The sequence below is a fragment of the Diadema antillarum genome, unplaced genomic scaffold (assembly GCF_040938485.1).
Source record: "Diadema antillarum isolate AM-2024a unplaced genomic scaffold, OU_Dant_1.0 scf00000029, whole genome shotgun sequence".
Taxonomy (NCBI): Eukaryota; Metazoa; Echinodermata; class Echinoidea; order Diadematoida; family Diadematidae; genus Diadema; species Diadema antillarum.
The window spans coordinates 4,946,099-4,964,238 of NW_027270918.1; the positions used below are offsets into that span (position 1 = coordinate 4,946,099).

Here is an 18,140-nt window from a genome sequence, read left to right on the forward strand (position 1 = left end):
TTGACGCGCGCGCGGAATTTCAACTTTGACGGACCCGTATGACGTCATCTTGAGTCGGATTGACTTGAAACTTGGTAGAAATATTCCTTGACATTTCACACATCCGATCAAAGTGAAAAAATGGGAAATTTTCATTGCATATGAGCTGTGCGTGCGTATATGTGCGCGCGCGTACGCGTCCGTCCGATTTTTTCAATTTTTCAAAAAATGCTCCAAATGGTCTGAAACGTATGCAAAAAAAATTTGAGCTTGATTGGAGCATACAAATATTTCAACGCGCGCGTACGCGCACGTCTTTACGATGCGAGGAATTTTGAAAATATGGGTAGAATTCCCTTGAATTGAAATTTATGTGACGTAAATTTCATTGAGAAATTCCACTCCATTAATGAGATATGATTGAAAATGTGTTTTCATATAATGACGTCATAGTGACGTCACGGTCGACTGATCACTACGATTTTACTTGACATGTCGTCTTTGGGACATGATACACATATGGTATAAGTTTGACATTCATAGGCAATGCACTTTCTGAGCTCATCTCTACACAACTTTTGCGGAGAAATAAAGAAGAAGAAGAAGAAGAAGAAGAAGAACAAAGAATCAGTACAGATACAGAAGGTGATCCGAGAGGATTCTCGGATCACCTAATAAAGAGAGATTTTGACAATCACAATAGGTGATACGCTGATAGCGTATCACCTAAATATACCACAGGCAGTTCACCTTTCATCATGGGGAGTTTGATATCAGTAAAGTATTTTTTGATAACATGTTAAACTATGAAACTGAAATAAAAAAGTTATATACCTTCCCCATGTCTAAATTAAAAAAAACTGAGGTCCATTCTTAAAGGTCAATTTGTAGTTGTTCGAGGTTGCAATTCAAATGTTGAGAGTTTTAATTTTGCCTATCTATTAAATCTACTAGTCAGGGCTCGACACTAACGGTGGCCCGGGGCCACCAAAAATGCACGTCGGGCCACCAAAATTTCAGAAATGAAGAATGCGGTGGCCTGATCGGGCCACCAAAAAAGGTCGTATGTTTACCTTTGGGCCACCAAAAATAAAAGTTAGTGTGGAGCCCTGTACTAGAAGATCTACAAACTACTCCACTCAGCATAGTTTCTGTAAAAGAGGCATTCAGGGGGGCGTTTCATCAACGAGTTTGTCGGAGTTTTCACCGACAAATTTGCTATCAGCCAATCAGACGCAAGGATTTCATTAGCTTTTAACAGTTGTCAGTGTAAATCCTTGCGTCTGATTGGCTGATAGCAAATTTGTCGGTGAAAACTCCGACGAACTCGTTGATGAAACGCCCCCCTGGGGGGCGTTTCATCGAGTTCGTCGGAGTTTTCACCGACAAATTTGCTATCAGCCAATCAGACCAAGGATTTCATTAGCTTTTAACAGTTGTCAGTATAAATCCTTGCGTCTGATTGGCTGATAGCAAATTTGTCGGTGAAAACTCCGACGAACTCGTTGATGAAACGCCCCCCAGGTGATGTTTTTCATGCATGTATGATGAAAGAAAAATTCTTGCATAACCCAACATGTAATAACCGTCCCCTAAAATATAAAGTCATTATTTTTTATTACATTTAAGATTTATGTTCATACTTTTTGTTTTTGTTTTGTTTTTGCTGGACAACTGGATTTCCATTTGTGTGCATGTGGTCACGTGGAGGGTATGTGATAATCATGTGATACATGTACAATATTTTGGCATTCTGAACAACAAAAAATAGTAGTGGTTATTCTACCATTGCTGCAGTTGAGCTACTTGCTTTTATAGTTGAGAGTGATGTCTTTTAATATAATAGTTATACAAATAAAGAATGTAAATGAGTGTAATGGACAGAATATTTCACGAGGTGAAAGATGAAATTATCGATCCATTCAATTCGGCTGCGCCTCGTTGAATGGATCTATAATTTCATCTTTCATCGAAAGAAATACTGTTTCCATTTCACAAATGGAAAACATTTGTTATTTGTTTTATATATTAAACACCAAGAATAGATCCTTGACATTTGATGTTGTATAAATTTAGAAACAAGAGAGAATGTGCGGGATCCATGATCCAGGATCGAGGGAGTGCTCATTGCAAGCTTTAGGCTAGCGCACTGTCGCATACACACTGCAAACGCAAGCGTTTTCCATGCGTAAATTATGTGTAGTGTGCCAGGCTCTCGGCATGCATGCAATGGAGCAAATCGTATGGATCCAAGATTGCACGGTAAATGGAGCCACAATTGCACGGATGATGATGTCATAGTAAAATGGGATGAATGATCAATGTCAAACAACCAATCAGATGACGAGGATCTATTTAGGCGTTATAAAACACTAATATGTTGTGCATTCAGTACATATTATTCTGACACTCTGCATACAAACACACACACGCACACACACATGAATAGAAAGACATTTTCACAGGTTACAGTTCCAACCAATAACTTCACGTTTCATATTTTGTTCATTTTGTTACAGTAATCCTTCCAATGAAAAAAAAGAGAAGTCAACAGATTATTGTTACCAAATCACAATGATTTAGGATATATTGTATACCCTAATGTGAACAAGTCTAAGGGTCAAAGATGTTTCTAGGGTTGAATTCCCTGCATACATCAACAGCAATCCCCACATTAACAATGCACTATCATTTGCACGCAATAGAGATTCAGTATAAGGGTACAATCTACACTGGACTTCAGAAGCATTCATATTTGATAATTTTATCCAAAAACGATTTTAAGAAGATACAAGATGCAAAGACAGACCCACACATCACAATGTCTACGATATTCACGCTTTAAGACCCCTATCTTGAACGAAGTCCATTTTATTTCACTTCTTTTGTACGCAAAAACTGTACATTGAACGCATGGTATTTTTGCAAATCACTCGAGACTTTGACGAATTGCATTCATATCTACAATACACAGAGTGAGAATTTAAAATACACATTTTGGGAGTATCTCTATAAGTTAACATTCCACTTTAGAACATTGGTTCTCATAGTGAGTTAGGGAAGATATGAATGTGAATGCACTTAAACGCATCAACACATAAACTTTGTTCTACAATAAAGCAAAACACTCTCTTGAATTCAGTAAATTTATAACCAAAATTTAAGAGCACTGGTGTACACAAAGACTTTGACAGGAGGTCCAATGGAGTTGAATAAAAGGATACTGAAAATAAATTATCATAGAATTCACAGCATGCCCTTATGCAATGATTTCAATCAGATTGAAGCTGTGTTACAGATTTGGAGAATTACAAACAAATATTGTTCTCTTCAACTGCATCTGAAAAGCTACATAATTTAAAAAGAAGAGCTGTAACATGACTGCAAGAAAAAAGCAAGAAAATATCTGCTATCTGAACTTGGACAAACAGATTTCTCATGCATTTGTTTTCCTGGACTACAACTGAACTAGTTTTTCATAGCTAAATCCATGTTGGTATATCAAGCATTTACTGTCTCCCAAAATTTTACAATACTAATGAAACCACTTCTGTAGGACAGTGCATTAAACATATCTTAAAGCTAGATATCACATTTTCACATCATCACCTTCGCCTAGCTCTTTCTGGTAGGATAGGTTCAGGAACTATTTTACGAGTTCCACCGGGAAGCAACACGCAAGTTGGACCCTTCTTTTTCTTCTTTGTCACCTCTTCATCAGTTGATGTGGCATCATCCACCTGCACCCCTAGATAACGGAGGAAGATATTAAGCTTGGCCTGCTTTTTCTCCAGATACTTCTCGCCTTCGAGAGGCTTCAACCCCGCAAACCGAAACTTGTTGAGGCGACGCTCCCAGCGCTTGCGGTTGCGCTTCCGTTTCCTCTGCTTCTGCATTCGCAGCTTGAAGCGGTTGCGCTTCCGCCACTTCAGGTACTGGTGGCGCTTCATCTTTCTGTGTCGCTTCTGCAGGATGTTGCTGGCCCTCTTGGTAATGGTTGTGCTCGTGGCCGGGTCGTCGACGGCATTGTCATTGTATCTATGGTCCACCGGGAGATCTGTCAGGTCCTTGTCAGTGTGGGTGGGGCAGTCAAGGGGGATTGCTACAGTGGCAATAGGGTCCAAGATGGCTCCTAGACTATGAGAGGATGCTTCAGGGAACACATACTGCAGCGTCAGCGATGCTTCTGCCGGAGACAGGGAGAGTTTTGACAGCCGCTCTGTCAGCGAGTCAGCTGGACGACATGCATTATTTAAAGAACTGTTGGTCACAGTATTTGGAGGGATTGGCAACTTAGACTGTTTTCCACTTCCTGACGTGACTTTGGGAGTGCCTGAGACGACATGGTTCCCCGCATTACGTGCAGATGTCAGCAACAGACGCTCTGTAGAAGAAACAAGAGGGATGTAAAGCATACAAATATTCATTTTCTGTAAACATATACTTTCAATGTGAAGCAGAACACTCTTTTCTCAGCCTAATTTATACAACATTTTTGTGACTTGTATTAATAATTTCTGAGGAAAACATTTGTTTCATACCCTAAAAGGGGAATTCCATTCCATGCTTAAGTCATCTCAGATTAAAAACACTGACATAATTCCTAGAATTGAGAAAAAATATAACTAAACAAAATGAAGTTTCACACCTTTCTTTGAAACAGTGCTATCATCACAATATGCAAATTAGATAATGCACTGACATCACATTCCTAACAACTCTGTATATGGTACATAATGGCAGTCCTGTAGCAAAGAATAATGACAGCATTGATATCATGGCTCTGTATCTGGTAGCTCCAAGAAGGGTGTAATATTTACATGGCTTATCAAAGAGCTGGATTAGTTGTCAGTTTCTCAAAAATTCCTAACACCAAAGTAATCAATAAAACTGTATGCATGTGTTTTGTTTTGTTTTGTTTGTTGTTGTTGTTTTTGTTTTTGTTTTTGTTTTTTTCTGGGGGGGGGGGGTTTTCCTGCAGAACAAAAATGGGTAACATTGTGTTTAGTGCAGTGTAACAGAACAAGTTCTACACTTGTTACCACAAGCTCGGTGAAATAGTGCTAAAAGCATAGGGTGCTCTAGCAGAGAGTGAGATAGAGTGTATATCTATAGCTGTTGTATGTTCAAGCAATAAAACACTCCCATTATCAAGTTGACTCCAAAAGATGGAGTACATCACACAAACAAAGGAAATAATCTATCTGCCAAGGGCGTGTGCCTCTGGGAGAGAAGTTCCAAAATGAGAATATAAGGAACTTCATTAGGTTCTTAGTGACATGATCAAAGAGTACAGGAGGGTGTTTCATAAAGCTGTTCGTAAAGTTACGAACAACTTACGAGCGACTGGTGATCAGTTCTTGTGCTGAATTATGGAAATTCTGATATGTATAGCACATCAGAACTGATCACCAGTCGCTCGTATGTTGTTCGTAACTTTACGAACAGCTTTATGAAACACCCCCTGGTAACATATGACAGAGGAACTCCCTCTCAAAAACATGTGGATAGACTCATCTATCACTGCTGGTAAAAATGGAAGATAGCAAGCAACATATATAATTACTTTGACTCATGAGGGGGAAATGACTTCAGTGCTCCAAGATTAATCATGAAATGTTATCGATACTGCCTCTCGAAAAGCCAGGAATCAAGATTTTTTTAAATGTAACCAAAAAATCCTACAAAGCTTAAAGGACAAGTTCACCTTTATAAACATAAGGATTGAGAGAATGTAGCAATATTAGTAGAACACATCATTGAAAGTTTGAGGAAAATCAGACAATCCGTTCAAAAGCTATGAATTTTTAAAATTTTTGTGCAGCAACCGCTGGATGAGAAGACTACTGCAGTGTATGAATAACTTGCGTACAACAATATAAGGAAAATATAAAGAGAATTTCACAAAATTCCATCTTTTGAAAAAAGTACACATTCCCCTGACTCGTTACCGACAAATGTTATGGGCAATATTATTCCCCCTGCCTTTAGAAAGAGGCAAGTCAAGAGCTCTTTTATTATGCGAAAAGAGTGAAAATATGTTGAATTTTCTTTTACATTTTCTTTATACTGTTGTACGCATATGACTCACAAGCTGTAGTAGTCTCCTCATCCAGCGGTTCCAACACAAAAATTTTAAAAATTCATAACTTTTGCATCGATTGTCCAATTTTCCTCAAACTTTCACTGATGTGTTCTACTAATATTGTTGCATTCTCTCAATCCTTAAGTTTATGAAGGTGAACTTGTCCTTTAAAGAGATAGCCAGAGAGAGAGAGAGAGAGAGAGAGAGAGAGAGAGAGAGATTTCTTATTTGTGGTTCTGAACTGCAACGCTCTTGAAAACTCTACATTTCAACAGTGCAGAGGAAATTACAGGTGTATTAATTTTGATATGATCACTTGAAATACATCACAAGTTGCCTTGTTCAATTGAAGAAATGTTGAAATGCAGTTAATTTGGGTAATAAATTTTACTGACAAGCATTCTCACACATGTATAAAACCCATCAATATGGACCTGTTTATGATACAGATTTTTTTTTTTTTTTTTAATATAAACAATCTGCAATCAACTTCATTTCCTATAAGTAATGGTTAACTCAGTGGCTTCACATTTGACTCATAAACTTGCACAAGAAATTTTGTTTTCACACATTTTTTTCCCGGCTAGTTTCTGGTTGCGCGAAATGCGAGCAAATTTCAATATTGCGAAAATTTCCACTTTTACAGTACACAGGTGACTAATATATGGATAAACACAGACACACGCACAAGGATAACAAAGACCCTTACCAATGCGACTCCCTAAAACAGACCCCCTGCAGGCTGCTTGAAGTATGCATGGAAACATGGTGACAGAACACCATCAAAGACCTAGCTCAGCATCAAAATGGGTCCCTACCTGAATAGACAAAGACATAAAAAGAAAAACAAACCCCACATGACAGTGCAAGCTGATATTCAAGACATGCTATACATGATTCACTCAATGCTTTCATATCAACATATCATGGTTGGTAAATAAGCGAAAACAATTAGTTCATTAGTCGTAATTATGTTGGTTAAACAAGACTATGAGTATGACTTACAAGGTATAAGAAATATGGCATATTCGTTGACTAAAGACATATTATTCAAAAATATTCCACCCCACCCAAAAAACCCCCAAACAACCAACCAACCAACCAAACAAATACACTGTATACCAGAAATAAAAACAGGTTCAAATTAATGTAATACATAATTTGGTATCACCGGTACATTACATAATACATGCGTACAATGCAGGAGAATGTCTTGACAGATACGATCTACAGCACACCATTTGAGGGATCAGTGCGTCCAACCACTAACCACCATGGCCATTTAATGTAACACAGTTAAATTCCAGAGTCTGAGAAGAAAAATCAGTGAAATGATTTACCAAGGGGTAGTTATGGTTGGGAAAAGTAAGCTGGGCTGAAATTTGCTCTTAACGACACTGTGAAATACATGTCACAACTGGGAGCGTATAGTTTTGGTTGAGACCTAACTTCAGGTTTATTTTTTGATGAGATGAGAAACCTCTCATGAAATATGAAAGAGCATGTAATTTCAAGAGAGATTCAAAGTTTATTGGCTAAATTGTGATATCGGTCCCCTCTTGTTCTGCGTGTGCGTCTTCACTATGTGCAAAGTCTATGGAGGTTGAAAGCAGTCAACGGCTATGACAAAATGAATGGCGGTGAATGGCGTGGTGGACTATTTCACGATAATGCCAGTTTATTTGATGAAAATCAGTTTTCTACTAGATGACATATCCAAAACAGTACATTCCTAAGAAGGTTAGCCCAACCAGACACCGTGCTTCTGGGTGTCCTAGTGAATGTGTACAGCGACAGGGCTGTGTATAACCCCAGAGCGCTCCTTGTACATACAGTTACACCACGCGTACACATGTATAATGTACATGTATGTTGTCTACTCTGGAGCCGAGAGCTGGAGCGGTGTGCCCGATATTTGCCCTTCAGCAAGACACTTTATCCACATTGAATATTACCGTTATTCATTTCCAAAATTAAGAGCAAACATCTGACATTTATTCTAGCATCTTATGGAGCCGATTGTTACCGCTGTTCATTTCCAAAACTGAAGGCAAACATCCGGCTTTTTTTTTTTTTTTTTTGGTGGCCCGGCGTGCGTTTTTGGTGACCCCGGTCGCATATTAACCATTCACGAAATCATGACTCGATTCGCGAAAAGACTCCGCTAAGTATATAAGGCATAGATCGCTACACTCGGCAGGGGCTACGTCGTCCTTTCACCAGGTCTGGGTAACGGAAACCAAAATCTCACGTGAGTTCTTGCGTTACCTATCGTTAATGTCAACGAAACATCGTTACACTTGGGATCGTTACTCATCGTTACTACAAACGTTCATCGTTAGTTTGCGTTAATAACGATTCAGGTGAAACCGCTTGCGTTAATGAAACGTTAATGTTTATTAACGCAAAGTTTCTTTTTGTATATACTGTATGTAAACAAAAACTGGCGTCTCGTGATTTTGACAGTGATTTATTACACAATAAAATCTTATTTGACTTAGGCACAGTGAATTCAATGGTTTTTCCGTGAAAGTGTTCTTGGAATTTCATCGACTTAGGCGAGTATTCGACTTAAAAAATTCGACTTGTGAGTGAATTAGTACACGTAAGTCAATGGGGAAAAATCGGGACTTTTTAAAATCTTCGACTTGCGCGATTATTCGACATATGCGACGTCGACTTAGGCGAATTTAACTGTAATTAGAATACTGTGGGATGTATGTGGGAGCAACTAGCGACTACCAGTACATGTATTAGTAACCCCAATGCTCCAATGCTTCGCGTTGGGGCTAGTCGCAGCAAGGTGGGACCCATCTTTTATTAGAATCACGGCATTCAATATCGCGAAATAGGTCCCAACTCCATTCACCGCCATTCATGTTCGTCATAGCCGGGGACTTCTTTCAACCTCCATAAACTTTGCACATCGTCATATAGGGATAGTGGAGACGCACACACAGAACTAACTTACTATACACAGCCTTGTCGCTGTACATCGCAACTTACATTTGTGTACAGCGACAGGGCTGTGTATAGACTAGTTAACACAGAACAAGAGCGGACCGATATCACGATTTGACCAGAATCGCTTTGTTTTACTTTGTTTTTGGATGTTTCACTGATTCCAAAACCAATTTTCATCAAACAAACTTTGAATTCCTCTTATATAATGGTATGCTCTGTATTATTTAGTATTTCATTAGTGGTTTCTTGGTATCTCCCACCCACCAATGTTAAGTTAAATGCCCATTTCTCATCTCCACCAATCCTAGTTCTAGTATTCTATTTCAGCTGATTTAGTACAATTAGTAAAGTTTAATGTTAGAATGCTCTACTATTGTAGTACACATACGCAAACCGCAGCAGCGACTAACCTTGACCGAAAGATCGGTCTGTATCTGTCCGTCGGGGAATGTTCTACGGAGACTGCGTCTGGCTTCACGGATCCTACGGAGGACAGTGTTAATGGCAAAATATAAAAGAGTCCTGTGGACGGACGGATCTTTCTGTCTACAACTAATCCCGCGCCGGGGTTAGCTCTACTAGACCTACACTACGTACAGTACAACAACCCTTTTTAATGTAAATCTTATTAGATCCTATCCTACACTACAGTCTACACTACAGGAATTAAATTACAGGGTTAGGGTTAGGGTTAGGGTTAGGGTGTTTAAACATTGATGATTGATCTGGGTGTCCTAAAGTCAGTCCTACTCCTACTAGGGTAACACAGACCCTGGAGCTGGAGTCCACTCCTAACGTTATGGGGGGGGTACAATTTTATGGAACTCTTTCCATTACTGCCCACTGGGCTAGCCATTACTAGTAAATAAAAACCACGAGGATGAATATTTACCACTGATACGGTACTTCGCCAAGTCGAGCTCTGAAGAAAACTCGTGCATAAAATTTTGACCCAAAGATCCTAGCTTACAGACCTTTGATAGACCCTATCTGCTGCGCTGCCCTGTCTTCACAGCCGGTCGGTGCTGGGGTCCGGTCCAATGCATTGGCAACATACGCAGTGGATATTCTGTGGTGGAGGTTGATGTTACATGTGCGGGGCAAAGCGCATAACTTCGACCATAAGTAATTCGCTCCTCTGTGCATACACTCGCCTTCTGCTAATAACAAATTAAAGATCACTCGTACCAGTACCTGTAGTAGTATATTGACAGCGGAAATTGATAAAAATGTTAGTCCCATGACAAAACAGAAAAATATATTAAAGATTCCATTCACAAATGTAATATGTGGATGAAAACTTATAAAATAGCATGCAAGAGGTTTCTGTTTGCTTTGATATCCTGAGAAGCTACGAGGGAAGAGCAATATGAACAGACATTTGTTAGAATTTTAATAGGGTCTTACCATTTGGCCAACACTCCCCCCCCCCCGGAAATGGCACCAGAAAAATCCTAAGTTTTTTTTTGTTTTTGATTTGCTTTTTTTTTCTTGTCAGCCAATTAACCCTTGATCCAGAAGTGGCACCCAAAAAGTGGGGTGAAGCTCCGCTCCCCGCCCCCGTTTTTTTTTTCTTTGCTTGTCATCCAATTAACCCCAACAACAACAAGTGGCACCAGAAATATGTTATTCAAAATGTCTTTCCCTCTCCATCCTCAAAAGAATCAGTGTCCCTGCTCCCATAACTGAGCCCCCTTGTATGTAGTGCCGACCCTGGCTGTCCATCTTGATCCCCCGAACAACAGTTTCTTTAAGAAGAAGAAGAAGAAAAAAAAAAACCAAAAACAAACCAAAAATAAACAAACTACTCAGGGCCGGCGCAGTGTTTTCAAAAGTGTGGGGCCCACTTCCGGGTTTCATGAGCTAACAAGCTAAAAAAAAAAAAAAAAGGTCCTCAGCTCATCTCTCCCCGTCCACTTCCGGGTTTCTTCAGCTGACAAGCAAAAATAAAAAAAAAGGTCCTCAACTCATCTCTCCCAGTTCACTTCCGGGTTTCTTCAGCTGACAAGCAAAAAAAAAAAAAAGGTCCTCAACTCATCTCTCCCAGTCCACTTCCGGGTTTCTTCAGCTGACAAGCAAAAAAAAAAAAGGTCCTCAGCTCATTCTCTCCCCTCCCATTTCCGGGTGTTATAAAAAAAAAAAGGTCTTCAAAGAAAACACATAACCTTACCGCCGCCATACTTCAAGATCTCTATCTATTTCTATTTTAGTGCCACTTACGTACTTCCGGGTTGAAAAAAAAGTGTGTAGGCCCAAAGCGATGACACTTTATGTATTCCTTTGTATGGTGCACAAAAAGTGTGGGGGCCCGAGCAGTGGCGTATCTAGGGAAAACGGCGCCCGGGGCAAGCGCGAAAATTGCGCCCCTAATTTCTGAAAAAGTGTTCAACCCCAACCCCATCCCGGCAGGGAATTTAAACAAAGTGCACATGATATGCTTTTTCAAGAACTTAAAAGGGGTCTTTTGAGAGTGATTTAAATGTAATGAATTTTGATAAATTTTGGCGAGCGAGCGCAGCGAGCGAGCCGAAAGTCTTTGTATTTCAGCTTCCAAAACATGGAATTCTTGTCATTTTGTGCTTATCAAATCTTACAATTCTAATCAAGATATAGTGACGGCCTTATAGATAACGATTTCTACCAACAAACTGAGGACTTAAGAAAATACTCTAGATTAGTACTCGCGAGTGAGCCGAATTTGTATATTTCCGCGTCATCATCACGTTTTGTTCTTATCTCTTTTTTTTTTCTGATAAATTTTGGCGAGCGAGCGCAGCGAGCGAGCCGAAAATTTTTGTATTTCAGCTTACAAAACATGGAATTCCTGTCATTTTTTGCTTATTAAATCTTACAATCAAGATATAGTGACGACCTTATAGATAACGATTTATACTAACAAACTTACAAACTGAGGAATTGAAAAAATAAGTCTGTTTTATAGTACGAGCGAGTGAGCCGAAATTTGTATATTTCCCCGTCATGATTACGTTTTCTTCTTATCTTGTTTGACTTGTTTTTTGGTGTTTTTTTTTGCGCCCCCCGTATGTTCGAAACCGTTGGCGTCCGTTGGCGTCTTCTTTTGATCCAATCGGCGATCGCTTCAGAACGAATGAAATTGCAACCGCGTTCCGAGTAACATTTTTCCTTCTAAATATAAAATGACATATGTGAACACCTAGACATTGTCATTTTGTCCGCGTCATCGTCACATTTGTTTTGTTTTTTTTTTTTTGATAAATTTTGGCGAGCGAGGGCAGCGAGTGAGCCGAAATTACTCTCTAAAAAAAATCGAGTGAAAATATTCACTCTTAAAGGAGTGAATACAAAAAAGAGTGAATTTCGAGTGAAATTGGAGTGACCTCAGGGATCACTCGAAGATTTTGGAGTGATCCATGACGTCTGTCTAAAACGAGTGAAAATGAACATTTTCACTCAAAATTCACTCCATTTTCACTCTAAATTCACTCTTTTTTTGTATTCACTCCTTTAAGCGTGAAAATTTTCACTCGATTTTTTTTACAGAGTAAATTTGACAAGAGTTCCATGTTTTGTAAGCTGAAATACAAGTTGTTTTTTTTTTGTATTTCAGCTTACAAAACATGGAACTCTTGTCATTTTTTGCTTATTAAATCTTGCAATTCTAATCAAGATGTATAGTGACGGCCGTATAGATAACGATTTATACCAACAAACTGAGGACTTGAAAAATATACTCTAAATTGTACGAGCGAGTGAGCCGAAATTTGTATATTTCCACGTCATCATTACGTTTTGTTCTTATCTTGTTTGATTTGTTGGGTGTTTTTTTTTTTGCGCCCCTCCCCCCCCCCCCCATGTTCAAAACCGTCGGCGCCTTCTTTTGATCCAATTGGCGATCGCTTCAGAACGAAAGAAATTGCAAACCGCTGCTCCGTGAAACATTTTTCCTGCTAAATATAAAATGACATGTGTGAACACAATAGACATTGTCACTTTGTCCGCGTCATCATCACTTTTTTTTCTTACCTTCTTTTTTGATATAAAGTTTGGCGATCGAGCCGAAAATTTTTGTATTTCAGCTTACAGAACATGAAATTCTTGTGTGAATACAATAAACATTGTCATTTTGTCCGCGTCATCATCATGTTTTGTTTTTATCTTGTTTGATTTGGTTTTCTGCCCCCCTCCCCACCATTCTCCCTCCCCCCCCCCCCCCCCTTTCCGGGCGAGTTTTTTTTTTTTTCCTTCTTCTTCTTCTTCTTTTCTTTTTTCTTTTTTTCTTCTTCTTCTTCGTTTTTTCCTTTTTTTCTTCTCCGTTTTTTTTGTGTTTTTTTTTCGCCCCCAAGGAGTGGCGCCCGGGGCACGTGCCCCCCTTGCCCCCCCCCCCCCCCCCCCCCCCCAGATACGCCACTGGGCCCGAGCCCCCACGTACCCCACGGGTGCGCCGGCCCTGCTACTACTTATCAGATTTAGGATCTGTCCATCATTTTAGCAATATTCTAAACCGTTGACCAATCAAACTGCTAATTCACTAATTAGATGGGAATGATATAATGGTATAAGATGAGAACAAGTTCAAAAACAAGTCAAAATCAGAACATAATTTGCCATATTTTGATGACGTGCCCAGCTCGGGGCAGCCAAAGTTCGGCTGCTTCCAATCATAGAAGGAAATATAATTCAGGGGCAGATCCAGGAATTCCATAAAGGGGAGGCGCCTTTACAAAGTTAAAGGGGGCACAACCCTCCTTTTATCTTTTTATTTCTTTTGTTTTAACAAAAAATAAAGAGGGGGCGCGCGATTGGTGCTCCCCCCTATCCGCCACTGTATAATTGCATGCTTTAACAATGTAAGAAGCACTTGTATTTGAATCAGGTCTTCTTCTCTTATCCCTTTTCAGAGAGGACTAACAGTTAGTAATGTAAATTGTAGTTTACTTAGTCTTCTCTATCTCATATGCAACTATACTTGTGCAGTCCTGATAATATTATGACAGATATGTGACAAAGTATAGTAATCTCTGATATCCATTGATAGCCTGTGCATATACGTTTAATTTATGATGCAAAATAAATTCCCAGATATGTACAAAACACAAGGGAAACAGATACAAAAATGAAAAATTTAAAAGCAAAGAAGAAACAGAGCCCAGGACCAGGACTGAGTATAGTCTATCAGAAACTATAAATCTACTCTAAACACAACCCCAAACAAAAGGAAAGTTAGGAACAAACTCCGTCATTCAACAGAAATTAACATCCTTCTTCATGATTTTTTACACTTAAAAACGTCAATGGAAGAACATAGAAAAATAATGGAAATCCAAACATGTTAGAGTATTTTTTTAAGAGACATTCTTTCATTTTCTTTTTTTCGGAGTTGTAAAATAGTAAATGAGTCAAGGGGTCAAAATCACGGAACTAGTGTGGTCGAAATACAAGGACAAAAAGTTGCATGGCGACTTGGATTGGCTGAAACGTATGGTATCTTTCAAAGCTCAATGCAAAGCCAACCAGTCTCATAGAGAACATGTACGCGTGCCTTCTTGAGCCCCATTATCCTATCTCCGGTACACTAGCATAGCGCGTGCTGCATCCACCGCCTACCGCCATTACGTGCGTACACCTCGGGCCTCCTCTGGGTCGTGGAAAGTGAGACAATAGATCCGAATGAGAGAGATTTGCCACAGATCTACTGTATCTTGGGCTTACCTGGCCGTCAATGTTACAGACAGTTTAACACAATGTTTCTCACAATAACAGCACGTAAGTTACGTTCATTTGATAATCAAACTTTATGAAATGAAGAGCCTACCGTGTAGAGCCAAGACTCAAGAGGGGTATTAAAAACTAGTCTAGGCCTAAAAATTATTATGTAATGAATACAGTAATGACCGGTACAGCGCTTGTAAATTGTAGAGACAGTAGATTTATATTATATTATATTTATGTTTTTAAAGCCAAAATATCTGCAGTAATAATATGGCATGAATTCAATTGAAGTGACAGTCTTGACGCGTTTGAGGCTTGACCTCTTGAGCTGAATAGTGTTCTTACTGACTTGTTTGGTCCTATTTCTGGGTGAGTCTTTGAATTGTTCATTGTTAGTTGTGACAAACAACTAAGTTATTCTATATGCTGGGAATGAAGCCATTAGAGGATGATTGTGTAATTAGTCCCCTGAAGAGTTAGCTGAGCACTCTTGTCATGACATGATCTAGTCATTCTGAAGGGCAAACACGCATCCTGCATGTGGAACTGAATTAGAGAGCGAAGGCAAGGCATCTGCCATGCCATGCACACGATAGATATGCCTGGCTGTAGTAACACAAAAGCATCAACAGCGAAAGATAGGGGAACTGTTAATCTGTCTGTATTTGGGATGTTTGCCTTTTGAATTAAAAAAGCATGAAGACTATGTAATGCTCTGCTTGTGTACCGTATATCAGTGATATTGTTGATTCTTACCATGGTTATTAAAGTGGCTATAAAAGCTAACTCGTTAGGCAAGTAAGTATGTACCACGGTACGTGTATATTAAATATTGGAGCGACTACAAGTACGGTAAACTGTAAAAGTGGACATTTTCACGGTGTTGATAACTAGTGCGAAAATTTTTTCTTGCCATATGTTCCTGTGCGTGATGTCTTAATTCCGCGGAATTTAAAACGTGAAACTTTGCTTACCCGGCCAAGCGCGAAAAATTAGTCTTGCGAAAATATCCACTTTTACAGTATAGTACACAAAGTCTCTGTGATTCTGCAGAGACATGAGGAGAATGCTGAACCTCTTGATTTTAAAAGGAACTCTACCCCCGGAGCTGCATACAACTCTAGGAACCTAATAGTATTAGCACCCCCTTGATTGCACATTGTAAATTCAATCATTTTGATCTGTTTGAATGTTGACACCTTTGTTGGTGCTGTATGATTAGACTACATCATATTTCCATTGTCATGACTTTTTCATTTCTTTGCCATTCTATTTTTACAGTTGCCAAAAGCAAGTAAGTACCTAGAGTTTATAATTCCTTTTAAAAAAATAGTGTTTTTGTGTATTGTCAAGCCTGGTAGACTGCACAGCAGAATTCTAACAATTTTAATCTTATCAATTGAGTTCATGTGCTAAAATATGGTATTTTCCTATCAACTGTACTGTGCAGAACAGTTCTCCCCCTAATGTACAAAGCAGAGATTTGTTTTGACATACAGCCTGTATTGAGTTCAGTGTTGTCAGATTGGCCACCAGTTTGTTAAAAGTATCTTGCATTTTCAACAGCATAAATTATGTTAAGGTCCTGTTTACCTTTGGGAGCAGTGATTTAAAAAATGTTCAAGATATTACATTTGATGCATATGTATGTCAGTTGTATCACAAAACATCCTGCCATATACAATTTTTGCAATAAAGCCTAAAATATACAGAGATATCACTATTTTTCTCATTAAACCATAACTGTCGACAGTTTAGTCTGAAAACATTTTTATTATAACTATTGTTCACATTTTGTATATTTAACAATACTTATCGATTATGGTGGTTTAAATTTTTACATTGGTTGTTTCTATCTCTAACTCACATTTTAGAACTATTTTGAAGCACAAATGCTTGGTTTTTGTTTTATCTGCAAATGGTAAATTATGCCTTTAAGAAATAACTGAACATTGTTTGACAAGAAAAATGATGTTTCAGAAGTCATTGATAAGGCATATCATAATCTAGTAGGTTTTGGACATTTACTTCATGGGAAGGAAAATAATGTTGTGAGTTATAAATGTCCATTTTATATATTATGCTGTTCTATCAGTCTCCATCAGTCAATATGCTAGGAACACCAAGTCTGTTTGATATTAAACAAGTCTCAATTTCTGATTCGTTTGCTATAAATGTATCCATACAAAGTGCAGATTCCAAATTCAAAACAAACACAATGAAATACAGAAGGTTCAGAATCAGAAACACCTTTGGTATTTGACTGATTTCACCCAAATAGTTACTGTCATCTTTCAAAAAATGTATGTCATTCTTACAATGCAAATTTCTTTATTTGAATATTTGATATTTTTTTGCTCTAACATATATATTTACTGTGGTGCTTTGTAACACTCACTGCAGCCAAAGGACACTTGAATTGTCCATTGTGAAGAATTTAGGTCACACAAAACATTGTGACAGTATGTAAAATGCTATATGTTAGGATGCATTATGATGAATGGAATGTCAGATGTGAAGCTAACAGCCAACTGTGATCTTTTTAGGAGGGTGATGGTGATGCTCAAGAGTGCCGCAGGGACAGGGACAAGTATTGTGACGACCAGGCAGAGGCAGAAACCAAAACTGATGCTCATCAAATATGATCCTAAAGGTGAGGACCCTTGAATAAAGACTAGGCACTCCAACAGCTGATGCACCATAATGTACCTGGTACTCTCACTTGCACTCCTTTGCAAACTTCAGTTGGGCAAAATGAAAAAAAAAAGGAAGAACTTATCCGTCTTGCTACCAAAGGGCTGAATCATTGAAATATTCAGTAATACGGTTGTAAAGTGTCTTTTTGTTGAAAATAATTTGATAGCAAATACATGTAATGTCAGTATAAAACAACTTCTACGGGTCAAAGTCTTGTATCATGAACTTTTTTGTGTCCTCTCAATAAGGCTAAATTTTGTTGCCTTGAGAATTGAAAATTACTCTTCTATTATCTACTCCTCATCACTCATGTTTTTATTGATCTGCTTTAGCTGGCTGTTATCTTTTCTATAAGAGTTTGTTGTGTTATTTGTGTTCAGTAATGATACTTTATTTACATAACACTTTGTATTTACAATGTATGTTCAGTTGAAATGGCCAATTCATATGAGTCTCAAGACATTTTCCCCACTTTCTGTGTCACAATTGGTCTACGCACTGCTATAAATGGATGATGAGAAGAGAGAATTAAAATTAGGCTTTGGGGACTTGATCTTGCAAGCTTGTGCATTCACTTTGTCTTGCATCTTTCTTTTTTTTTCTTTCCTCACACAGTCAATCAACATGTATTATTTGTGGAGAACAGGAAGATTCGATCAATGTGAGAGTTCCTTCTGCAAGATGAAGAGTAGAACTTTCGATGTATTGCAGCAGATCAGGACTA

General features: G+C 38.6%; 1 protein-coding gene across 1 annotated transcript; it reads right to left on the reverse strand.

The window, feature by feature from the left end:
- Positions 1-3,584: 3,584 nt before the first annotated feature.
- On the reverse strand, positions 3,585-9,060 carry LOC139739801 (uncharacterized). Its single transcript, XM_071650397.1, has 2 exons — positions 9,036-9,060; positions 3,585-4,363 (listed from the first exon to the last, which is right to left on the reverse strand). The coding sequence occupies exons 1-2, from the start codon at positions 9,058-9,060 to the stop codon at positions 3,585-3,587; spliced, it is 804 nt and encodes a 267-aa protein (XP_071506498.1).
- Positions 9,061-18,140: the final 9,080 nt, after the last annotated feature.